General features: G+C 40.4%; 3 protein-coding genes across 8 annotated transcripts in view; 1 reads left to right on the forward strand and 2 right to left on the reverse strand.

The window, feature by feature from the left end:
• plcd1a (phospholipase C, delta 1a) overlaps nucleotides 1–3,659 on the forward strand; it is a 17,147-nt gene extending 13,488 nt beyond the window's left edge. For both annotated transcript variants that reach the window (XM_085468325.1, XM_085468324.1), the window contains exons 9-15: nucleotides 700–849; nucleotides 941–1,097; nucleotides 1,181–1,297; nucleotides 1,390–1,568; nucleotides 2,127–2,262; nucleotides 2,357–2,506; nucleotides 2,917–3,659. In XM_085468325.1, coding sequence (XP_085324451.1) covers nucleotides 700–849; nucleotides 941–1,097; nucleotides 1,181–1,297; nucleotides 1,390–1,568; nucleotides 2,127–2,262; nucleotides 2,357–2,506; nucleotides 2,917–3,008 — 981 coding nt within the window. In that variant the 3' untranslated portion in view covers nucleotides 3,009–3,659. The remainder of the gene's footprint in view (nucleotides 1–699; nucleotides 850–940; nucleotides 1,098–1,180; nucleotides 1,298–1,389; nucleotides 1,569–2,126; nucleotides 2,263–2,356; nucleotides 2,507–2,916) is intronic.
• vill (villin-like) lies at nucleotides 3,651–15,874 on the reverse strand. 4 transcript variants are annotated; one of them, XM_085468320.1, is made up of 20 exons: nucleotides 15,725–15,874; nucleotides 11,406–11,486; nucleotides 11,198–11,272; nucleotides 10,901–11,100; nucleotides 10,376–10,484; nucleotides 9,969–10,079; nucleotides 8,808–9,013; nucleotides 8,626–8,704; nucleotides 8,429–8,527; nucleotides 8,042–8,195; nucleotides 7,795–7,895; nucleotides 7,554–7,691; nucleotides 7,290–7,448; nucleotides 6,859–7,038; nucleotides 6,604–6,749; nucleotides 6,097–6,241; nucleotides 5,570–5,758; nucleotides 5,264–5,332; nucleotides 4,811–5,098; nucleotides 3,651–4,134 (listed from the first exon to the last, which is right to left on the reverse strand). In XM_085468320.1, the coding sequence occupies exons 1-20, from the start codon at nucleotides 15,761–15,763 to the stop codon at nucleotides 4,021–4,023; spliced, it is 2,682 nt and encodes an 893-aa protein (XP_085324446.1). In that variant the 5' UTR covers nucleotides 15,764–15,874; the 3' UTR covers nucleotides 3,651–4,020. The 4 variants fall into 4 exon arrangements, with proteins under 4 accessions (XP_085324446.1, XP_085324448.1, XP_085324447.1 ...); XM_085468322.1 differs by lacking the exon at nucleotides 15,725–15,874 and adding an exon at nucleotides 14,540–14,628; XM_085468321.1 differs by lacking the exon at nucleotides 15,725–15,874 and adding an exon at nucleotides 12,717–12,841.
• A 1,309-nt stretch (nucleotides 15,875–17,183) lies between these two features.
• Nucleotides 17,184–25,301, reverse strand: part of ctdspla (CTD (carboxy-terminal domain, RNA polymerase II, polypeptide A) small phosphatase-like a) — a 36,779-nt gene continuing 28,661 nt past the window's right edge. For both annotated transcript variants that reach the window (XM_085468326.1, XM_085468327.1), the window contains 4 exons: nucleotides 21,570–21,626; nucleotides 20,754–20,846; nucleotides 20,480–20,665; nucleotides 17,184–18,363 (listed from right to left, as the gene is read on the reverse strand). In XM_085468326.1, the coding sequence (XP_085324452.1) occupies nucleotides 18,238–18,363; nucleotides 20,480–20,665; nucleotides 20,754–20,846; nucleotides 21,570–21,626 (462 nt within the window). In that variant the 3' untranslated portion in view covers nucleotides 17,184–18,237. The remainder of the gene's footprint in view (nucleotides 18,364–20,479; nucleotides 20,666–20,753; nucleotides 20,847–21,569; nucleotides 21,627–25,301) is intronic.

A 25,301-nucleotide genomic window follows, 5' to 3' on the forward strand; every position in this document is an offset into this window, starting at 1 on the left:
GAAAATCCAGATAACCAAAATAAACTTTTGGGGAAGAAAGCTAAAAGATTTAGAGCGTGTTTGTAAAGATGAATGCCAAAACCCCTGCTGAGATATGTGCAAACCTGGTGACCAACTACAAGAACCTAAGTACTAAGTCATGTTTTGGTTGAGGATAAAAAGGGATTAAAAACATCCCTCAATGACGGCTGAATCAGTTTCTAACTTCTGCTTATTGTACTTTTTCTGGATTTTTTAAATAACAGTCTGTCCCTTTCCATTAAAAGGAAACTAGCATAAAGATTACAGATTGTTCATTTCCTTGTAAGTACGCAAACTTACAAATTCGGCAGGGGTCTCAAATCATTATTTCCCCCACTTTTATGTGTTACTTTGGGAATTTGCTGCAAAATGATTGGAAGACCTTGACAACTGAAAAAGACAAGAAATAGAGAGAGAGAGAGGAAATTTTTTTTTTTTTAAATTCAGCTCCCATGAAGTGGATGCCTGTGGCATTTTCAGCCTCAACACAAATTTAAGTTATGCTTTAGTCTGTTGGCTGTTTGGAGGGTGACTATCAGGAACGCAGTCTCTGTTGTCACAGTTAAATGTGTGCCTGTCTATATTAAGCAAAGCAACTTTAATTTCCAAAGCACAGCACCGTGTGTACCTTAAGTGTTAGAAATGACACAACAAAACACATTTTGTGTCTCTTTGTAGGCACTTAAGGGAAAGTTCCTCATCAAGGGAAAACGACTGAACAAACTGGATTCGATCTTCACCAATAACAACGTGATAGAGGATGGCACCGTGTCTGAGGAGGACGAAGCTGCAGAGTGTAAGGAGAATAGCCAGAAAGAAAAACCAAAGGTGTGCCAAAGGCTCTTTACTCATTTGCAAGAAATTGAAATAACAATTTTCAGTTTCAGATTTCACGTTTGTCTCTCTGTTCTTGTTTCAGAAATCAAATATCAAACTCGACAAAGAGCTCTCAGACATCGTCATCTACTGTAAGAGCGTGCACTTTAACAGCTTTGAACACGCCAGAGAAAACCAGGCCTTCTATGAAATGTCGTCCTTCAAGGAGAGTAAAGCATTCAACCTGGCTGAGACCTCAGGTAAACGCACGCTGCATTAACTGTCTTTAGTGCCATGCTAGAACTCACAGTTTAAAAAAAACATCTGCTTTAACTTGTTGTAGCTACTGCCTTCATGCACCACAACATGGACAAACTCAGCAGGATCTACCCTGCTGGCTCCAGAACCGACTCCTCCAACTATAATCCGGTGCCCATGTGGAACGTTGGCTGCCAGATAGGTGTGCTCCAATACGCAGCAAGCAAACTAACGTAAACCAATTAAAACTAATGAAACAGTTTGACGCTTTTTCCTCTTTGATTTGGTTTTTAGTGGCGTTGAACTTCCAGACTAACTCCAAGGAGATGCACTTAAACCAGGGACGGTTTCTGATGAACGGCTTCTGCGGCTACATCCTGAAACCTGAATTTCAGAGAAACCTGTCCTCTCAGTTTAACCCCAACGCACTTACCGAAGGGTCGTGGCTGAAGAAGAAGATCTTTCATGTCATGGTGGGAGTTTTTTCAAGAAAGATAAGCCTATATTAGAGGTTAACAATGTCCTGTGGAATTTCCTTTTAAAAGAAAACAAAGTTCACAAAGTTTACAGTATGTGTAGTGTCAACTTGCTAATGAGCTTTAATCATTTCCCCTAGCTCTGGCCTAGAAGTTTGAATCCTTTTATCTTTGTTTGCCAGCTTGCAGCTATTTAAAGGAATTTTAACACAATCATTGGCTGAATAGTTACTGACATAGCCTATCTTGAAAAGAGGAGCTACTTTTAATGTTTTTTAATCCTCAAGTCCTTTTATTACATTTTGTATTATTAGTTATGATCTGCACAGTAGCTAGTAGCACTTAAAATAAAGAAAGTGGATTTTTAGCCTTTTTTAACAACTGATTATGCCACCACTTGATAAACAGATTAATCATCATGCTGGTGGTGAAAGCATCGAAGCGTGCTGTGGAAGCTGGACATCATGCTGTAGATATCTAATCAAATCTGAACGTAGACTGTAGTTGGACTGTCACGTGATCGCGTCTGTGCATTTTTGTCTCACAATTCAACAGGTGATCTCAGCTCAGCAGTTGCCTAAAATCAACAAGGAAAAGCAAAAATCCATTGTAGACCCTCTGGTGAAGGTGGAGATCCATGGTGTCCAGGCAGACAATGCCAGCAAGGAAACACATCACATTGAAAATAATGGTGAGCGTTATATGTGCAAGTATAGCATAAGTGCACTTACTTGTCAAACACTTTTTCAAAGAATTTAGAAAAACACAGATATTCGTCCTTGCAGGATTCAACCCTATGTGGAATAAGAAATTCCAGTTTGACATCAGTGTGCCAGAGCTGGCCTTGGTGCGATTTCTGTTGGAGGACCACGACACAGCATCGCAGAACGATTTTATCGGGCAGTACTGTCTGCCACTCACCAGCGTACAGAACGGTAAGAAAGCTCACAGATTTGATGAAGCTAACACGATAAAGCAACGCGACACCAACTCAGAGTTAGCAACAATCTAATTTTCGAAGAGGCCGATGACTGAAATGGTCTGTGCGGTAATTAAAATATGGAAGTGTTAAGACAGTATCCTCTCTTTTCAGTGCTCGCTCACAGCTTTGACTTTCTTTGTGCACTATTATCACATTATTATCTTCTTTAGTTCCACTTTAAACATACTTTTTCTCCCTTATTTAATTCTTCTGTGTGGACCGCAACAAAACAGAAATTAAACAGATACAAATTCATGTAAATCATAGCTCAAGTGATTGTTTTGCATCTTTTTTTTGTGCTACGCTTTATGAACCAGCTTCTCATTTTGCTGACAAAGCTCACGCTCGCTTCCTGTTTTCCAGGATATCGCCATGTCCCGGTGCTCAACAAGAGAGGGGACAACATTTCTTCTGCCAGTCTGTTTGTGCACCTCATGCTCCTGGATGCCCCGTAGGCCTGTTTGCAAAAAGAAAACCAAACCAACTTCACGTCTTTTGTAAATTCTAATGGAATTTAAAACCCAGATTTTAAAGCTAAATAACTTGACTCTAGTTTTCGTTTTGTTTTTTTACATACCACAGCTGCTGACTCACAAGTGTCTGACACTTTTAGGTCATTGTATAATTTTAGCTTTTTAAAAGCCGGTTTGGTGGAGAGCCTTTAAAGTGACAAAGAAAGAATGAAGTGAATGAGAGGAAAAGTAGCCAACTATATTCACCATTCTCTGGAGAAGTTTAATTAATGTGCATTATTATGTGAGTTTTGTGTGAATCCCACCTGAAATATACTAGATTCTCAGCAGCTTTACGGGATAGTCTTATGAGACTTGATTTAAACTTTGTCCATCTTGATGCCATAAGAGTGATAATGACAATGTTGATAGCAAGTGACATAGTGTGTCTGTGTGCTTCTGTCCTTTCATTATGAATGCATTATAAATGCTCCCAGCATTGTATATAGAAGATTTTCAAGATGGTGCCTGAAACAAGTTCTAATATTTTGTGTCATGGTTTATTTGTGTATTCCATTGCTCTACAGCATTTTTACAGTTCACACATTTTTGTACTAGCTCTTGAATTAAACCACTCCCCGAATCCCCGGTCAATGGTTTTCTGTTTATTCACTGCATTTGTGATTCAGATAAAATGCTAGCAAAACATCATCTCAGTATGATCTACATGAAATGAAAAAAAAATATACAGATAAATATAAAGCAGAATAATTAAAAAAATAATCTTAGAAATGTCAGTCACGTCCTTTAAATTATTACAAGTTACATTCATGGTCATAATCATAAATACCATTTGTTAAATCTAAACAACTTGGGATGTTGGTCGATTTTTTTTTTTACCCCTCTGACAGCAAAACAAAATATTGAGATGAAGGTCAGAAGCTAAAATGCTGCCGTATAGTTTGGTTTACAAGCGGATTTCTCAGCAGACAGGCTGGAGATGTGTGATTCCTTCTCAGAAAATTCCTGCTTTCTTCTTTAAATCATTCTGGCGCCACTTTGGCAAGCGCTGGAAGTCTGCGCGAGTAGTACTGAGCAGGTTCTCAAAGTCCAGGTCAGATAGATAATCCTGCCAATCGGAGCACAGAGGATGGGAAACGGTTAGACTGACCTCTGCTGTACACAGAGCTCTAGGCACAGACAATGGCAAGGCCTCCCACCCTTTCTTGGAAAGCCCCATATTGTCTCTTTGTAGTGTCTTTGTGTCTTTTTGTGGTTGTTCATGACTCGCTAGAAGCATTTTATGTGGCTCTGCAGTCACTTTTAATCTCTTCGTAGTCACTTTTCATCCATTTGCAGCTGTTTAGTGACCTTTTCAGTTGATGATTAAAATAGCTTCATTTATATTACTACATGTTAATCCAAATTCAGAGAAATGAAAGAATCCCATCTGATGGAAATAATACTTTTAACTTGCTAACAAGTGCATATTATGTTTTTGTGTATGCTAGACAACATATCACACGATTGGTGGCTGTGGAGTTTTGACTTGAAATGGCAGTACAGTCACAAAAATCTGCTTTGCTGCAGGTAAACATACTAAATAGGTGTCGAATCATATTGAAGTATTTTTTATGGTGACGTGATTAATTTTACTAAAAAAAAACCCCCAAAACAATAACTTCTAAATTGTAATTGTCATGATTAGACGTCACTTTTAAAGGTGTTAATTAATGCCCTGAGAAGGACGTTAAACAATAATCAAATGCTGATTTTTACCATTTATAATTGATCTGCACACACACCTCTTTCTGGGTGGGATCCACTCCTTCTGGTAGCTCGTCTGGAGTCTTGTTGACGAGGAGCTCAGGGTCAAAAAACTTTCCAGCTCCAGAAGAGGACAAGGAACTAGCAGAGGAGGGGGACATCCCAGACTGGGGTCTTGTAGGACTAGAGGGTCTGGGGAAAAAATCTGTTTCATCTTGGAAGTAGGCCTTGTTGGGTGGCGGAGAAGTTAGAGGGCCCCCAGGTGCTCTGTAACCACCCCCACCTCCCCCAGCGGGAGTCTTGTTCAGCTTAGTGTTCTTCAGGTCCTGCAGCCACGAAAGAGAAGTTTTACAGAAGCAGTTTCACAAAAAAACAAAGGTAAACCTCCGAGATGTAGACATTCACAGGTTAGCAACACTACTATATATGACATTAAAGATGTTAGTAGGTATTACAGCTGTGATATTAGCACATCAGTGTGAGTCACTTACTAGAGTGATCTGTGAGATAGATGTTGAATCACTCAGCTTGTTTTTCATCTCCTCATAGGAGTTGCCTCCCTGTTCAGAAGATCAACGGAACCAAGATTCGTCACAGTAAAGGTTAGTATTCGTGCAGTGACTTTTTCATCTTCAATTAATCCATTGAATCATCCACTTGTGTTTGTAAGTTGTTCCTAGCTTCTGAGATGATTAAATCAATTGATTGCATGTTATTGTAATGGGAATTTGTAATGCCTTGATCATGCTTTCTATGGGATCCCAGAAAGATGAAAGGGGAAACTGTTATAAACTCACGCTCCACTTGTGGGGATCCCACGCGTTGAACCATCCGGTGAAGGTGGGCGGCTCGTATCCCTGTTTGACAAAGATGATGGGCGTGTCAGGGTCACGTCCAGCCGGGTGAGTTCTCAGGTAATCCCGCGCGCTGTTCAACGCCTCTTTGGTCTCATACTCATAGGAGGAGTTACCGATCCACAAGAAAAGCTGAGATTCAGAGACAGAAAACAAGAAAAAGAGACAAATTACTCAAAGAGTCTGCTGCGTAAGTTGCCAAAAACTGAGCTTTAGGCCTGATTCTGTCTTTCCGTGTGAAGTATTACATAAATAACCTTGAGCTGAGTCACTACCACCAGTATAGATTAATTAGAAACCATAGCAGGAGGAAACAATAAGCTTGTGTAATACAGTATAGTGTTTGTTTCATATCTATCAGTTAATGTGCAGTGAGTTTCACAATCTTCCTGATGAGATGCTCATAAACAGGAAGCAGGCCCCAAATCAACGGCAGGGTCTGACTGATTTCAGCTCCTTTGATTGCTTACCTCTTCCCAGGTGTCCAGCAACATGACGTCATCTTCATCTAGGTCACACTGGGCGAAATCATCCACCTCAGTAATCTTAAAGCGCCCCGTCTGATTGGAGCATTCGAACAGCCGGGGACTGTGAAGCGGCTCCTCCCTCTCAAATCTGAAATGACACAGGCCGTCCTGTCGTAACAGCAGATAATGTTCCCTCTCTCTCTCTCTCTCTCTCTCTCTCTGTGTATGATGACATTGGGCATATTCCACTGACCTCGGTATAAAAATAATCCAGACAGATTTAATGTAAGCTTGGAAATGGTTCAAAATATGATTAAAGGGCCTTTTTGGATGAATCCTGAAGTCCTTGCTAATTTGTTATTACTGGCTATATTTTTACTTTCTGGACCCAGATTGAGCGCCCTTCATTGTAAATACTTGACTGCTGGAGTGTGTTGTTAAGCGAAAAGCCAAAAATATCCTATTTTTGTCACAATATGCAAAAGCAATGCTGCCATTAAAATATTTTACCTCCTGTCACTGGCATAGGAGCCCTTTCCACCCAAAGCTATCCAGAATTCAGCAGGTTCCTGGCCCTCCATCACCACCCGCTTCTCATGCCTGGACAGCACATCAGACATCGCTTTCCCCATCTCTCTCTCATCCCCATTACAGCCCTGGGATAGAAGCAGAAATCAGGGGGGAAATGGTTTTAATGTGTCAAATACAAACTAAACTAATATTTATGTTATTTCAAAGCCTGCTACACAGCCCCATGATAGATACCTTTCCATACCACAGGTAGGAGATATTGTCAGTTTTCAGCAGGAAGACGTCATTGGAGCTTAGAGAAGCGGCCCTGGCCACCACCTCTGTGGCTTTAGTATTCAGCTCATTAGTCCCTCTCACCTGGAAGAGCCTGGCATCTTTGGCAGGGTTAACCACACCAGGTCGACCTGTTCCTCCCTTTAGACACACACACATTGAGTTTCCAGTTTCTTTCAACTTTTATTTAAAGCTTTGATCGATCTATTTTTGCATCATGGATACTTTTATTGTATCCATGTAAATCTCATTTTTAATTTAGATTTTGCTGGATTACTTCCATGTGTCATAATTTCACACACAAACCATACAGATATTTTACTTTTAGTCATTGGTGAGAATTTCTAATCCAGTTAAGAATCCTTTTCAGTGTGAAAATCATAAAATCATACCTCAAAAATGATAAGTTTGCCTTTGAAAATAGCCAGGAAGTGGCGGGGCTCCTTTCCCATGACCACTCTGACCTGAACTGGGGCTCCATTGTACTTGTTATCAATATTGACAGCCTGGAAGGCACTTGCTGCAATCTCATCGCTTGTGGCATGGCGTCCCTGAAGTAACAAAGAAAAGACGTTTACACATTGAAGGTGCTTGTCAGTTTTCCAGAAGCAGGAGGAAATGGAGAACAAGGAAGCATAGATTGGTTTGACACTGACCTGCCACATGTAGAGTATGTACTGCTGCTGGCCTGCTCTTTTATATGAATACAGCACCAAGTAGCAGTCTCCTCCATAAAACTGCCCGTAGGTTTTTGGGTCTATTTCAGCCAGTTCCAAATTCTCAATGCACCACACCTGACACAGGCAAACAACAGCTCAAACAACACGCAACAATGCAACTGAAGTCTGAAAAGTATCTGCACTGTGTTTGTCTGTATTCCTGCATATGTTTTCCCACCTTAACGTCTCCTGATGCATCGTCCACCATGCGGTACTGTGCTGCCAGTTCAGGGCGCGCGTGTAGCTCCATCACGTCAAACTTTCCGTCGTCGACCTTAGCTGTGCGGACACAAAATGTTCAGAGTTAATGATGAACAGCATAATATCAGCAAATAAGATTAAATAGCATATCAAGAGATAATATGTTAACTGTGCTGGAATTTATTTTGAAGAAGTGGATTGAGCAGTAGATTTGAAGAGGCTACCTATCTTTCCAACGTTGTGTGTGGTACCCAGGCCCTGAGTTTGGTCTCTGTCTGTCCAGGATTTGAACAGGTGCTTAAAGATTGCTGACTCTGCTCCCTCAGCCATCACCTCCACAGTGGTGCTGGCTGGGTACTTTTTTGCTTTAATGTAGCTCTGTAGGAAAAGATTGATGGACAAAACTTGTAGTGAAAAACATCTCCAAAAAAGCACATAAAAACTGAGATAATCCCCTCAAGCCATGCGATCCTTGGAAAAGAATAAAACGATGAATTTATATTTATCCAAAATCATTTAAGGAGAAAGAGGATTAAAATTTACACAATTAATTTATAAGACAGAACAGGAGGCACTAAGAGATCCTTGGTGTCGTCATTCTGTATACTCACCAGTGCCCGATTCATAGCTCCTTGTCGCTCTTCTTTGGAGGCCTTCTTTCCTTTCCAGACCATCACACTAGACCCTTTGTTGTCCAGAATGAAACAGTCCTGAAACCCCAAAAGAAAAAAAAACATTGAAACTGAACCACTTTTCTTTTTTAATACTAGCATCTAGGGAACATTCTCAAAGAGTGAACACTAATTACCGAGGATTTCAGAAGATCTTGTGTCAGAGGTTGTTTGGCCACTTCTTGAATCACTAGATTCCCACTATTGTCATAAACGCTGAGGAAGAAAATCAGAAAAAATGGGTGTGATATTGGTAAATAGTTGAAATCAATTTCTACAGTTTTGTGTGATCAATGCAGTGGAAGCATAATGTACTTACTGGTAGAGTCGGACACTGTTTTTCTGCGCACTATCAGGCACATCATCGGAAGTGGCCTCCTTCAGCTGTGCCGGTTTTGGTCCGAGCACAGTCGTCAGGAATTTCATGAGCTCGGGCGAGCTCCGCTCATCTCCTCCTTCCACAACACCGATCTGAGCGCGACCTCCGCGTTCCCTGTCCCGGATGTCCTGAGCCAACAAGACCGCCTGGAAAGACGGAGGGAGAAACAAAGACACAAAAGTGAAAACTGTTCGCTCAGTGACAACAGCGACTAAAAGGTTCACGTGTTACACAAAAATCTACACTATCACTGTAAAAGAACTGGTTGTTATATAGTACACATATCTCATTCAAACACATGCACTTTTTCTGTGCCTAATGTTTATCTAACATTAATACTCAGGGTTCAGTATTTTGCCCAAGGAAACTTTTGCATGCAGACGGGAGCAGGCGGAGATCAAACCACCTGTTTTACCTGATGAGCTAAAAGGTAAATGGACTGATTCTTATATAGCGCTTTTCAAAATAAATAAATAAAAGCTGTTGGTTTTTCCTTTTCTGTTGTTACCATTCCTTCCTAACTCTTCTTGCATGCATGTTTCCAATTTCACAGACAACTGAAAGCTTACTGCTAAAGGCAGTGGTGTACATTATTGAAGATCCACAGCCGACAGGTTTCAAGAATTAAAAAAAAAAATCACTTTACAGACACTTTCAGTGCTCCTTAATTTTCCAAGGGTTTGCCACAGTGGATGGATGCACGTTTGATTTGGCACACCTTCTATGTCCTTCCTAATCAGAATCAGAATCAGAATCAGAATCAGAATCAGAATGGGGTTTATTGCCAAATGTTGAGCAGGTTTACAACATTAGGAAATTGCTGCGGTGCTTCAGTGCAATGATGCAATAATGCAACCGAGGCCCTGAGTTCATAAAATTCACTTGACACACAAGAATAAATTAAATTAGTCATTAGTCAATCTAGTCATTCTCCCTTTGTCAGAAACAGCCTTAGTGCAGACATATTTTATCACCTTTTTGTTCGTAAAATGTTAAATTTCTTTCCTCTTTCCCACTTTGCTTCCACGGTGTGTATTTTTCACGAGATCTGACTACTTCTCGTGCCGCTGCTTATTGTAACCAATCAGTGCAGAGGATTACCTTGAGCTTCTCTCTTCTGTTGCTCTGGGGACCGTTCCACTGCACTATAGCTTTCCCGATATCCAGAAGAAATATATCTCCTTTGTTAAAGCTGCTCCATGACACCTCCACCTGCATGGAAAAACACACACAAACGCAAACACAGTGGAGAGTTGAACAACATTCAAATGGACAGTACACTCCGTCTGAAACAATACAGCGTATTAATTAATCACACTCTCATACCACCCTTCGGGCAATTAACACCTACACAGACAGCTATGACAACAAGACATAATCTGTTTAAGGAGGGGTGCCAACACCTCTCTGTAGCGTGACTGTGTGAAGCCACTGATAGCAGCAGAGGGAGGCAGGGAGTAAGACTCTCGTAAAGCCTTTCATATCCCTTTAATTTGTTTTCTGAATACCTCTGTTGCTGTGACATCCTTCCTCCCTTTGACATGCAGCAGTCGCAGGACGTTGTAGGCGTTTGTTTCAACGTGGTTGAAACCTGAGGCCACTCCACCCTTCTTGTAGCTGTGGAGAGAGAAGTTTACTTTACCAAAGTTCAAGTGCAATAAAAATATAAACCCAGTGACTTGAAACTGAATGGACATTTAAAAAAATAAAAAATTAAAGGAACATTTTTTTTCTTATCAGTATGATTTTTTTCCTTAAGGTTGTATAACCATAAAGCAAACATGCAACTAAAGGTTAAAGGTTAATAAATTGGGCAAGAGAAATTGGTGTTTTTTAATGCTAGGCCTCAGAAAACAAGTGTGTTTTGTGTCATAATCATTTCATAGAGGCGGATTAGTGTTGTAAGCCATGACTCAGAAAGATTACAACATAAGTGTGTGTGTTTTTGTGTGTGTATAGGAGAGACTCATTCCCTTGAGTATATCACCATCCCCCTTTCGTTCAAACACCAGCTGCCTTCATCGGGAACTCACATCAGGCCATTTTTGAAGTAACTCCTGAACCGCGGTGACTCGTAGCCCTGCACCTCCCTGTACTGGACCGGACTCCCACCCAGGTACTCGTCCAGCTGGGTGACGTAGATGGCAGCAGCACCTTGTTCATCCTGAGAGGAGGTTCTTCCAACCCAGTAGTGGATATCAGCAGACTGGCGGGAGCCTTTATTCTCACTTATCTGATGATAATAATGAAAAGCATGAGAGGTGACACATATATGAGATATATGTATATATATTTATATATCTCATGAAATCACCCAGTTTTTTACTCACATATAGAACTATGTAACAGTCTCCCTCAAAGAAATTGCCAAAGGCCTGAGGTGGAACGGGATCCATTTGCATTTTCTGAGTAAAGAAAACAACCATTTAGACCTCAAACAAATATGAGATTTCAACATGCCGCAGCTCTACATAAAGCTCAGCAGTGTGGACAACAATGTCAACAACATAGGGTGCGTGTAATGCGTTTTAGACTCACATTGACGGTCCATATCTGAAGGCCTGGCTTTCGGCGGACATTTTTAAATGCATTATTGTTTTCATTCATCATTCTGCTGAACTGTAAACATAAAAACAAAAAAAAAAACATGTGTACTTATCGTTATTGTCACAAACAGTTTACATATTTGCATGAAAACTATTGATGAGCGTCTAATGTCTTAATTGTTATAGATTAAACTCAAAATATTCTCACTGTTAAATTTGAATGTAGGTTTGCTAGGGTTTACATACTGTGTCATCACATTTGTTAATGCCCCAAAAAACACATCTTTATGCCACAATGTGACAGCAAGCTGTTAAGACGCTTAGCGAAAAGTTTTTTTGTTATACCACGGTTATAACCAGGTATCTGTTTATAAGATATGTTTATAAGATATAAGACGGACATAACTTCTAGTTCTACAAAATGATGTCACTGTACATGTAAGTGCCTTTAACCTACACTAGCTTTAATGGCCAGAAGGGGGCAGCTTTTCATAATGCGAAAAGAAGTTGTAATGTCCACAAGAAACCTCTGACATGGTTTTACTACTGTAGTAAACACTCTTCTAATGAGTTTATGATCTTGTTAGTTTAAGCACAACCCAGGGCAATATTCATTTAGTAAATTATGACAATATTTAAAATGAAAGAGGACGTTCACTGTTTGACTGTAGTAAAAAAGAAAAAAAAATCTTAAAAATAACAGGTTTTCTGCACTTGCTTTTAAGCTTGTATTTTTGTTAGCCAAGGCTAGCAACCCTCTTAATACACAGTCATTAATGCATACACCTTATTAATCAAACCAGGTTGATAGCGTTAGCATAAACTGATTAACTACAACAAGAAGTATGGTCAAGGCCTTTAAAAAAAAAAAGAGGGTAAAAAAGCAGAACTTAAGAGATGACATTATGGTGGCTACAGTCTATGGACCTTTCACTGTGTTTTGCCATGTGATTAAAATAAGCTATCCCTGTTACATAATGATCTCCTTTTTATTCATGTTGTCCACTGACACCACCACTAGCTTGTTTTAGCTTTTCAGCAAAAGGTAATAGCTAGCTAGCTGTGGAAAAAGAGTAAAAACTATAAGAATTAATTAAAGCTTGTTGTTTGTTTGTTTTTAACTGTTTTTTGCAAAAAGAAGACGAAAAAAGTAACGTAAAATAAAACAGCTAAATGATATAAAATTAGCACAAACTCTGAAGAGATAAATACTTAGAAGATTAACTAGCACACTGAAAAATACATGTTCACTCCTGACTCCTTAAACAGTACTTGAACAGAAAAAATATTTCACTTTAGAGACCTCTTCCTCACTCTTCCTCATCCTGGCATCGCTGTCTTTTCACTGGAAACAGATGTCTCCAAAATGACAAGTGAATGCTTTCAAAGGACTGACTCTCTGACAGCAAAGCACCTCTAATCCTGCTAATGAGTATCAGCTTGGTGCTGTAGGAAAATACAAGCCCTGCAATCAGCGGTGCTTTAACAGCCTCTTGACTGGGATATCAGAAACAACAGCACTGATAAGCAAACAGTATCACCAGCTGAGCCAACGTTAGGCTGTATGGAAACAAGAACATATTATGAATGCACTTGCAACACTGATGCCATAATATGACATTGTGAAACAGCTGGAGTAGATGTGGTTGTTATGTGTGAACTTATTCTTGGGATAAGTAATATAAAGCACTATTACATGTACTAGCTCTAATCTTTGTTCCGGGTCTAGTAATAAAATATCTACCCGAGCAGTGATTGGTGGTGTGAGATGAACACTTAGTTAACCACACCCTTTATAGTATTATTAACAGGCTCTGGTATGTATGTCTTCTGATAAAGCGGTGACACACACTCGACAAACAAAAGAAGCAGGTGAGATTTGAAAATGAAGAGACAGCACTTGAGCTTAAATAGCTAATTTTAAGCTAACGTCTTATGTTAGCTTATAAAGCAATTAATCAGGTTGCGTATGAGCAGCTTTGAAAAGAGATTATCCAAGTTTAGGCATCCAGTAGAGCTAGGTGCCAAAAGTGTATGTTGCCAAATGTACATGTGAAGTACAGGTGTAATATTGACAAAAATATAAAGACTTAAAATATCTAATCGTAATGAGTCGATTGAAATATCAGCTACACAGCAAAAATTTATCTAGATAAAGGTCAAAACAGGGAGGGCTCTATCAAACATAATGACCCAAGTCCAGTGAACAAAAACAGGGTGTGTTTTATTGCTTTTCAACTCAACTTTGTCTAAATTAAAAAGTAATGCAATCTCAAAGTGTCTGTAAACTTGTGCTAAACTTTGGTCGTGCCCTGTGACCTTACTATCAGCCATGAGACTGGAGGGCGTCTGTTAACAGCTTGAGAAATAAACATGATACATATTTAAATGTCATTCTTTTTATTTATTTTATTATTTTATTGTTAAAACGTAGTCCCCAAATTTTATTTCCCTTTTCTTAAAAACAAGGTACACCCTGCCCTGCACGTTTGTCCATTACCCATTAGAGTTTGACAGGAATGCCATAGTTCCATTTCAAACAGAGCACACATTCAGCTGTAAAGTGTATGTACACAGAGATTATTCCTTATAACATACGGATAAAAAACAAACATCTAGATGAAGAAGTGACGCCACTGTGATATTTGATTAATTGAAAGTAATCACCTCAACTACGATCACGCCTGGTTGCCAGTTATCAGTGGCTTCAGCTGTGGTTGCAAATCCCTGTTATAAAAAATAAATAAACTGTGCAATCTGATCCCTGCTTAAAACAATTACTGAAAACTTGAGCAAATAACACAGGAAAGATAAACCTGCGAGCGGCATTGCTTCTATTACTCAGACAGGAAAGACTGGTTCCCTATCAATTAACCTGCATTGTCCTTTGGTGGAGCATACACAATCACTTTTGTTAATGCTGCACCGTACGTATTTCTTCAACTCGTGTAAAATCACGTTGGTTAACCCCCCCCCCCCCAAACCTGTGTTTATAAAATCCTTAAATGTGATAATAAAGATGTTATTCTTTCCAGATTTCACTGAGTCAGTGAAAATAAATAGAGGTGTGTTCACCTCTATACAAGGTAGCTATTCTCAAAGAAATAGTAGTAGGATGGGTCTTACGTTGTCCTGTGACTGCCGTGGTGAAGTCCTGGCTGGTTCCTACAAGTTGTGGAGATAGTGATTTATGTAAAAGGTCTGTATTTATAAGATACCGCTGCCTTTTCCTCTTATGCGCAAGCTGCAGTGCGAGGCATAGAGGGCTGGATGTATTTGTTACCACACCCAGGTATGAACACACCTGCCATCTTCTATCTCGGTATTTACAGTGCCACGGTGTTAGATACGCCCCCTCTCATTTCTTCCCAGCTGTCACACTTGATGCAGGTGGAAAGGGAGGTGTGTGTGTGTGTTGCACAATACACCACAGAGTCAAAAAAAGCCACTGAGACAGACCCCAGCTTCACTCGGTGTCCTGATTGTGATTTATAGAAGCCAATCACAGTTGTGTTTATGTCTGAGTCCTCAGCAGCACAGTGGGCATTACAGGGACCACTTGACACCAATTATTCATTTTACAACCGTTACAACTAGCAGATGGGGGAATTGGACTGAGGGAGCTCCGAGTGCTTTTGGAAAGGAGTCAGACGCTTTTCTGTGGCTAAATCTCTCGTTCTGCGCGTACTCACACCGACACTTGAAGAACGCTTGACATTATCGAAGGTTTACAGCACCGGGCGTTCAAGCTTCCAGTGGAGAAGGTGTTGGCAGATTGTGCTTACATTTATTTGCAAAATGTGCAGAGATATTAAAAGTTTCACCCAAAGTCATTTCCACAGTAATAGAAGGGGGGGAAACATTATTCCTAAGCCGTACATTGAAGTTAATGTAATGAAACAATCATGGGTTGGTTCCTTAGAAAGTTAAGAACACCCTTGAGAATAAAGAGTGCAAGAATCTTCCAGATCTTATAGATCAGAATTGAAAAGAGCCTGTGAATGCTGACTGCTGTTAAACACTTCAGAATCAAAGCTCTTTTCTTTCCCAACCAAGACCACCAAGCCCTGCATCTGCTGGTACCCCACACATTTACAAAGTAAGTGAGCAATCTTTTAAGTCCCCTTAATGTGCATTGCAGTCGGTGCTTAAATCACAGATCAGACTATCTTGCTGTTTTATGTTCAGCGTTACGTCGCTTATGCTTGTCTTTGTGTCATATAACTCACACAATCCCTGCCTGCGAGTCTGAACACTACAGTGTTATATAACCATCTTAGATCACAAATTGAAAGCTAAAGCTTTTCTTACCTTTGACCTCTCACTTCTTCGTTCACTCTTGGCTTCCATTATGACCAGAAGATGACTTAGACACTGCACTGAACTTCAGTCCCTGCATATCTGAGGAGAAAAGAAACAAGCGCTCTCCAAGCTTGTACAAAGGGCTCGGTAATACCTAATCCACTGCTGCAGTAAAAGTGGCTGATACGCCAGCGGAAGCTAAAAGTTCACATCAAGATATCACATGAAGCTAAGCTCTCCTTTGGTTGCACATTAACCAGCTCATAAATGCTCGTGCTCATAAATTCATGTACTTAACCCAGCAGCCACAGCAGAGAACAGCGGAGCTCAAGTGTGAACTTCTTGGGATTTCCTTGGGTTTACAGTTTTGATTAAAACACAATAACATCAGCTCCTTTTGAATAAAATTGTAAATAAGAAAACTGTGTGAGAGCCAAAGACCTGATTGCAAATGAAAACACTGAATGTTTTGGCAATTCCTTCAGTTAGCATCATTAAGAGCTTTTTCATCCATGTTAAAATGTCACAAACTACAGTGCACAGAGCTCCAGCACTGATTCTTCTGGTATGATTTTCAACTCAAATGAAAAAATGTTTAAGGCAAACTCTTCCTTCAGTTGCTTCAAAATTTCTCCTAAAACATTAGAAATCCTTGTCACCTCTGCTAACGTTAAATACAGCACTGATAAACTATGCTATATTTAGACTTTCATCATTATCTGCACATTATCATTCATTTAGAGTCATGTTTTCTGGCCAATGGGAAGAGTCAGTTGGCCTCCAGTGTACGCTTTCAGTGAGCCTCCGTGAACTGTGGGCTTCCCGTTCTTACCTGGTGTGCTCGTCTGCTGCTGTGGCCCATGTGCTTCTAGATTCAGAAATGCTCTTCTGCAAACCTTTGTTATTACAAGTGGTTGTAACTTACTGTTGCCTTCCTGTCTGCTCAGAGAAGTCCATCAATCTACTCTCCTGAGGCATCAACACAGCACCAACAACCATGCCACATCCAGTCATTTAAATCAGTTTTCTTCTTCATTCTGGTGCTCAGTTTGGACTTCAGCGGCTACCTTGACCATGTCTACATACCTATATCCACTGACTTGCTGCCATGTAATTGGCTGATTAGATATTTGCATTAATGAGCAGGTAAACATTGTAATCAATGAAGTGTTCATATGTTTCTGCATGTTTTTAAGTTCATATATTTTGTGTTTTCATTTTTTTACTGTAGCTGTCACATTGCTGTGTTTTGGGCTTTGTTCATATGGCTTATTAATGTTTTTTTTCTGTGTTAAGGACATGGGTTGTTACAGAGGTTTGTGAAAGCTGGTGTGTGCAGCCCACGCATTAGTTGAATTCAGGCATCGCTAAATGCTATGCACTGGTCCTTTAGTTCATTGTAAAATGATTATCACAGTTATTGCCATTAAGTGAGTTTTGTGAGAATCATTACTCCACGACAGACACAGACAGTGTGCAAACTTGCAACTTTAATAACGTTGTACAGTACGATTTCAACAGCATTCTTTACAATGCACCCAGGACCCTTTCCCCGAATAAATATAATTTTATATATCTAAGCTAATCTTTCCATTTTTTTTCCTCAAACATTTATTGGTGGACAATGATGTCATCACAGATATTATTATTTTTTTCTTCAGTTACCTAAACGGCGTTTCAATGTCCTCAAGAATCATCAATTTACAGTCACTGCCGAGGATAAAATGATGTTGTTTAGTCACAAATCACATTGAATTGTAAAAACCTTTGGTAAATTTAACAATTCAATGCTACATAACTGAAAATCAAAAGTCTTCCAGGACTAACAAGCTACTTTTCTTCCCCCTCTAATCCAGGAAGTGTTCATTTCACTTCTTTTGGATTAAATGACGTTATCAAAGACTCATTTTCAACTTCAATTTAAAGATTCAGTGAATACGCTTTTGGAGAATTGACTAAATATGCAGCATAAAAATGCTCACCCCATAACCCGACACAAGAAAATCAGCACAGTAATGAAGGCACTTCATTCTGTAAAGAGAAGTTAAATCACAGTTGGTTAGAACGAAAAAAAATCAAACGAGGAACGACGGCCTGCATAGCACTGCTCAACACAAAAACCCAACAGGTCATCGATTCTCAGAAACAAACGAAACAAAAATCGAAAAATTTGTGTATTTGATCGTTTTTCGGTAACTAAAATACTTGGAATAGTAAAACCTCCTCTCTCTGATAGAAAAATTACTTTATGCTTGTCTTGCGCTTAGAAACATTTAATATGTACATACAGTAATAGAATCTTTTTTCAGCTAGAGTCCTGTACAAAGAGTCCAAGAACCCAGAGAATCCATACTGTTGTTTTATTTTGATCAAGAGTAGATCATTTGCCTGAAATCCTCCAACTGGGGAAGCTTCCCAGAGCTCTTCGAAGGACTGGAGCCGGGCTACGGGGCCGTGGCAGAGAGGGGAGGCTTCTGTTCAGCAGGGCTTAGGCAGGAGGGATCAGCTGGAGTGGCTGTCTGCTACCTGTTCCTTAGGCTCTGTAATAGACTGTAAACATCCTCCTCTTTACTGAGACCCTCAAACAAGGGAATGAGGTCCAGAAGCTCCGTGTCTGTCATATCATCAAACCAAGACTGCACTGGGACCTGTGGCAGAAAAACACACCCACATTTACATTAGAATCAGAAAGAAAAAGAAAGACCGATCTTATTTAAAGAAGGAAGAAGTGGCTGACAATAGATACCATAGACGCTTAAATGTTGCATTACAGTCGGGGTGTTTTGTGTAAATAATTAATGAGGGAAATAAATCAAAGAGTGGCAGCAGCAGAAACTTCTCCACAGAGCTGAGAACTCTCATAAAATTGGGAACACTGCCTCTGGCACGAGAACAATGGTGATTATTATTAAATTATTATTATTATTATTATTATTATTAAAAACCCTGACAGTGTCTTACAGATACAATCATCGACATCAATAATCACTTCATAAGTAACTTATTTCCATCACATCAGTGTATTTTGACCCCGTTCTTGATTAGGCAACAAGTGCAATTGTAGCCGCCATTTAGCTTAACCTTAAAACTTCTTAAGATGTCACATGTTTTGGGATCATGTGAAAAGGAGTTGTGCTGTGCAGAAGTCTTGCGCCACCTCTAATTTCTTTATATTTTGCCCGGAAAATAGGTGCAGTGATTAAATGAAGCGTGCAAACATACCTGGAAATACACTATAAATGAATATATGCAATTCTAACAAGCTTGAAAGTTAATATTTGTTTGACCGCCTTTGTTCTTCAACATAGTCTGTCATCTTTTAGGCAAGCTTCCTTCTTCTTGAAGGACATACAAAGCCCTTCTTTGGATCTTGGCTGCCTTTTTTTTGTTCTGTTCTCTGTCAAGATGATCCCACAGTGCTTCAATAATGCTGAGGTCCAGGCTCTGCGGAGGCCAATCCATGACCCAAAGTGTTCCACTGTGCGTTTTTGGATCCAGTTATGCTTTTACTGCACTCGGGTTCCTCACCTGTTCTTCCCACCTGCATCCCATCGACGGCAATCAGCAAAGCAGTATTTAAGACTAGCCTAGTTCTCCAGTCTTCGCCAGTTCGTTAGCTACCTCGCTGTGGTAACTAGGCCTCCTTGTCTCTCATCATGTTATTCCCTGGTACTAACCCCTATCTCAATGTGTCCTCAGTCTGCTTGTGAAGACTCCAAGTTAACCCACCTGCTGCGTATTCACTTGGACGCTAGTTGCTTCAGTCACAACTCACCGATCCAGCCTGCAACTTTACTCCTTGGACTCACCGCTCACACCTGCCTGCCATCATCTCTGGATCACTGGAAGCATAAGGTTGGAACCTCACCCTTTCACACACCCTTCCAGACACTCACTCGGCTACTCTCCCCACCTTTCATCCCTATAAGCCTGACCCCTTACCTCATTCTTACCTTTGGCCATTGCACCCAAGCTCTGGATATCGACCACCGGGGACTCATACTACGTTCCCACGCTTCCTTTCCCTTGCATTCAAAGTTTGTTAAAAATCATTTTTCGTGTGTCCATTGAGTCTGCTTTTGGGTCCACTCCCACCTACCGGCCTTTCGGCCTTGACAGATTTTCAGTCCAGTTCTTGCATAATTTGTCTTTTATTCCTGTTTTCTCGTTTATGAATGGTTTCTTGACAGCCACTTTTCCACTGAGACCATTTCTGAAGCCGCTTCAGTGAACAGTAGATGCATCAACTGAAGGGCCAGATGCCTCTTCTTCTTTTATCCTTCTCTTGTCCAGTTTCCTCAAATTCTTTAATGACACACTGCTGAGATATGCCAAGTTTTTAGCTAGTAGACGATGCCAAAATACTCATTTGTGTCTGTGAAACTGTGTTGTCTTTGACATTTTTCATACATTTAATTAAAGAAATGTGAACAAATGTGAACAAGAGTTTTTTGCTAAGTTATCTGTTATGTGTGGATAAAAATCTGGCGCCTACTTCTGAAGAAAGAACAAAATGGTCAGACACAATGACTGGACTGTTGATAAAACAGCAAATGTCCAAAGGAAAGACCTTGAAAGCCTGAAGAACTATTGCTCAAGACCACTTTAAAAAATTCCAAGAAAATCCGGTTCCTTGGAAGCAGAATATGCACAAACGAGGCGTGGTTCAAGACTTTTCCACAGTGTTCTACTTCCTGCTACCAAGACTGAATGACTTTGAATCTGTATGTTTTAGATCAAAAATCTCTTTAAAAAATAACTTACTGCATTCTCAGGGTGGAAGATGTAAGAGGCAGGTGAGTTGTCTATGATGATGACTTTGCTGAGCTCTCGGCCCAGTCGGCTGAGGTCTTTGACGTAGTTTCCTCTGTGGAAAACACAGGATTCCCTGAAGAGACGGGCGCGAAACACCCCCCATTGGTCCAGCAGGTCCGCCACAGGGTCAGCATACTAAACAGGCCAAAGCGCATCAGGTTGAGCAGCACACAGCAAATGAACAGAAGTATTACTGTAACTGTCAAAGCAGCTGGGAACCAACCTTGGCTAAGCTTGCTGTGAAGAGGACACATTCAAACATCTCCCCCATTTTCTGGAGGAACTCGTCCACATGAGGCCTCTTCAGCACGTACACCTGAAACCGAGACACGTAACGAACACGTCTTCGTTATGTCTTTTATTTTCAAAATACATTTTTTGGAGCAAAAACCCAAACAAGAAATCTTCTTCTTGAAATCTTCTTTAGCTGCTCTATAACTATTCAGTTCAATTTTACCCACTTGCAGATTTGTGTTTAAGTAAAATTGGGATACAAAAATGAAACTTAAAACATTTGAGCAATACTTGGATGCTTTGAGGTCTTATTTTTCATTGCTTGTCATCTTCGTCCTTCTTAGTAGATCTCTGCAGGTTAGTTGCTGCCTCCAAGTGCAAGTAATCAAGCATAGGCCAAAGCAGATGCAGAAAGCCTATCCTGGATTACTTGAACCAGGTTACAGCTACAATATCACTTCCTTTGCTTCAAACCGGACACAGACAATTAAACCTTCAAAAGGACGCCGCCCTTTATGCACATTTCTACTCAGTGCACAATCTCTTCTGCTACAAACTCAACAGCAGCTTCAACATTGTGCGCCGAAACACTCGCGTCACTGTCCAGTTATCTTTACTGCAGCAAGGATTCAAAGAGTAAATCAAAGACAACTAAACAGTTTGAGCTTAAATCGCTGTGAGATAAAAGGGAATAATAAATACAGAGGAAAGTAAAGTGAAACCAAGGTCTCCACCCTTATAAATTCACACATATTGTTTTATTCAAGCCCCTTTCTGGAAGCCCTCCATATCGGTGCAGTATTACCTGATGAACGGTGCCATCAATCTCCACCGGAACAATGAAGTCCGCATTGCTAATGGGCTGCAGGATGACAAGAAACAAGGAAAAGATTCAAAAACTTCACTCTGACAGGTAAACAGCCCAGCCACAAGCTTGCATGCGGTTTAAAAAGAGAGACAGGTTAAAAACTCCTGTAAGGTGCCCCAGGCAAATGATGAAGGCTTTCAGCATAATGTGGTTCCCTCTGCTCCAGTGCTCCGTATCTCAGTGTTAAATAACAACCAGGCGTGAGACTCTGGGGAGAAACCTGAGAGCCGAACAAGATGACAGACTTGAACGAGGACAGGAGGAGTGCTGCCTTTTTACTCTGCATGACTTGTGTCATTTTTTTTTCTCCTAACGCAAGAAAAGGGGAGAGGAGAGGAGCAGGAGGCAAGAGGAAGATAGATGCCAGAGGGGATGTGGGTGGAAGACGAGCAGAGGGTGTAAAGACGGAGGATGAAAGGATTAGGTAGGAGGCACGACGGTGTCATTTCAGAGAGGGAAAGGAAGAAAAACAGGTGACAGGGAAAATCTGCTTGTTTTCAGAGACACACAATTTTATGTAGGAGCTTATAGTTTGCTGTATAGAAAGAAAACTAACTGAAGATTATTTAGACATATCACTTAATTTAAATTCCACTGCTCAATTTTAAAGAAATCTCCAAAGCTTGGTCTTTGATAATGTCTGGGAACGACAACTTTGCTTCCGAATTTATTGCTTAATTCTGCATTACAGAGTCAAATACCAGTGGCTACACAAACAAGCGTTTGAAGTTCAAAAGCTATTTTAATCAAAATGTTAATTAGCTCCTTCCTTCCCCGCAAAAAAAAAAACATTTGGCAGATATAATCAGATCCTGCCCTCACTGTTTGAAGACTAAAGAGTGTCGAAGCTAGGCTAATTAGCCAACTTGTTTATTTGTTGTTGCTTTTTCCTCAGATTAGCTTTTAATTGAACTACGTTTACCTACAGCTTTAATGACGTATTAAACTCAGCCACTGCACCGGAGCATGAGAAGCTATTTCCCCAAATCTAGCATATAGGATAAGACAAAATGAGAGAGCATCTATTCTTAACCAGCTAGTCTAGTTATCGTGATTTTTTTTTTGCTATTTAGCTTTATAGACATGCTAATATAACATGCTAATGCTACCATGTTAAACCATATCAAAAGATTCCCGTATTTAAGCCCAAACGTTTAATTGCATTTTCTTTGTTTAAATTAATTACAATATAGTGAGATACAGAGCAATTATTTAAAACTTGTATGTATAGTACTCGCAACTAATGCACATTTTAAAAAGCCTGTAAAATTTCCTGTTATGCATGTGTGTTGTTACTACGATTATTCTGGCATTAAACTCCAGTTAGAAAATACAGTTCAGTACCATCCAGCAGAGGGGGTGTTTGCTATAGGAATACAAAGTGCAGCACTTTGACCTTCCAAATGTCCATACGTGAGTCTAATAGGATCAGTGTGACAACCAGAGGTGCTTTCTTCTTCCTTTATCTGACACCAGAGTGAGTCAATTAACAGTAAAAGCCTCCCTAGATAAACAGTGTTTATTCTACGCCTCGGTTTTGCATTATGATATTTAGCTTTGGTTAATGTTTACACCAGAGGGCAAAAATGACTGAAGCTCTTCTAAAACTGTCTAAAAAAATAAAAATAAAAACTGTGACAAGCTGGAAAGAGGACAAGGATGCCAGCATACTGTCACAAAGAGAATGGGAAGAGATGAGTGCGATACAGACGGAGCCAGAGATGCAGAAACAGACTTCGCTCTGCTCCTGTGCCTACTGCTCTTCTGCTGAATCACTCCATCATCTGAAGACTGAACACACAACAGCTGCTAATTGCCCTGCTCTGTAACAGACTCGGATCAGAGTCGGCAAGAGATGCGGAAATGCAGCAGGATTACATATGTGGGGGGGCCACCAAGGTAAACGTTATGCGGGCAGTTGTGTAATTATGGATTTCTGCCGAACCGTGGGTTGCTTCACCTGCTGACCACACTCTGGCTCAGAATCAGGGCTCTACATAAGTTTACGCACCTTTACTTCATGAGAATTAGTGCAATTAAAAACATCTCCATGTAATTCTACAGCATACCCTAACATCACAAATTACTTAAAATACACCTTTTCTCATTGGCTAGCATTCCAATTAATTCAAACTTTAGCTGGCCTGTTATATTCATATGTGTACAGTAAAAGAAGTTCGATGTCCCTGGGTAAGGTAAGAAGAAAGGTTGTATTAAAAGACTGTTAGGGAAGCAACTTATGATTATTTTGCATGTTGCATGGCCAAAGTTCTTAACTTGACCATGTTTTTGGCACTTTTTCACCCTTCTGCTTCAGGGATGAGACCCAGTTTAACCGGACAATGCCAGTTCTCAGTGCATAAATCAGATGAACTGCAATGTCCTGCACAGAGTGCTGACTTAAACCCCATCCAACATCTTTAAGATGGACTGCGACACCAAGTGCGGGTGTTGATCTCACTAATACCATTGTAGCTGGACGGGACTGCATCCCTGCAGCCAGGTCCCAAAAATATCAGGGAAATCGATCCCAAGAGAGGAAAAGGCTGTTGTGGAATTTTAATGCTCAGATGTTGAGCAAGACATCTTTTGACAAGTGCTTTGCAAATGCACGCTGTTCAAATTACTACAGTGTACAGCATGCCGATCAGTCTTCATTCATTTCAGCTACTTGTGCACATCTAACACACACACAGCAGCTAATCTCAGAGAGGGCTCAGGATTTATCTCCCCATCCATAATATGCAGGATAAAAGCAAGAGTGATGTGATGTGTTATGTAACGTTTCTTTTTTAGTCTACGTCCATCTGTGCAGCGTCTCTATCCCTTGTCAGTTGTTGTTATTCTGCTATAATTGTGTAATTTCCAGTGGAAGCATGTATTTACTTTGGAAAGAAAATGCTTAATATTTGACATCAAAATCACCTTGAAACGGGAAAGCTACAGGAAATCCTGCTATGCTTCTGAAAGGAACTGAAAATGCTGCGTTGTGCCACTTTCTGTCTCCCTCTCTTCCTCTCTCAACGTATTTCCATTTAATGCATTGTGAATCCATTTCATACCGCACACTGATCTGTGAACTAAATGAATTTTGATGGACTGGGTATCTGGTGTGTGAGTTTCATCAAAAGGAAAAAAAGAATAATTTTGGGCTCGTTTTGGCCTGCAGTGTATTAGATCCAGGATTTCTGCACAGTCCATTCCACAGCCATTCAAATAAAGAGTACACTGCATTGGACACACCCTAGTGTGTGGGTGAGCCTGTATGATTGTGTGTGAGTGTGTGAGTGTGTGGCCCTGACCTGCTGGCATGTGATTCTGATGGGTGTGTCCGCTTCAATGTTTGTGTGCCTTTCGTCCTTTTACAGTCCAAAGCAATCGAGTCAATGTACTCAAAGTTTTTTTTCTTCTCTACAATCATTTTAATTAAAAGGAGTTCCACTTAAGTGGAACATAAAACTTCTACTTCAACTTTACTTTGAGCTATTTTGTTGCGTAGCTCGCCGACACTGACCGCAAAAGCACTCAAGCGCAGGTAGTACTCACAGGCATAACGAGATCAGTTGAAGCCGGGGCAGAGCTGTGCTCAAATGGGTCACTAGGTGTGCCAGGTGTGTCAGTAGAGGGAGCTTTTGATGGTGAGAGACAAGAGCCATTTACAAGGATAGT

This window comes from Copadichromis virginalis, linkage group LG9, assembly GCF_057382275.1.
Source record: "Copadichromis virginalis isolate Kocher_CV1m ecotype Utaka linkage group LG9, C_Virginalis_male_GT1.1, whole genome shotgun sequence".
Classification (NCBI taxonomy): Eukaryota; Metazoa; Chordata; class Actinopteri; order Cichliformes; family Cichlidae; genus Copadichromis; species Copadichromis virginalis.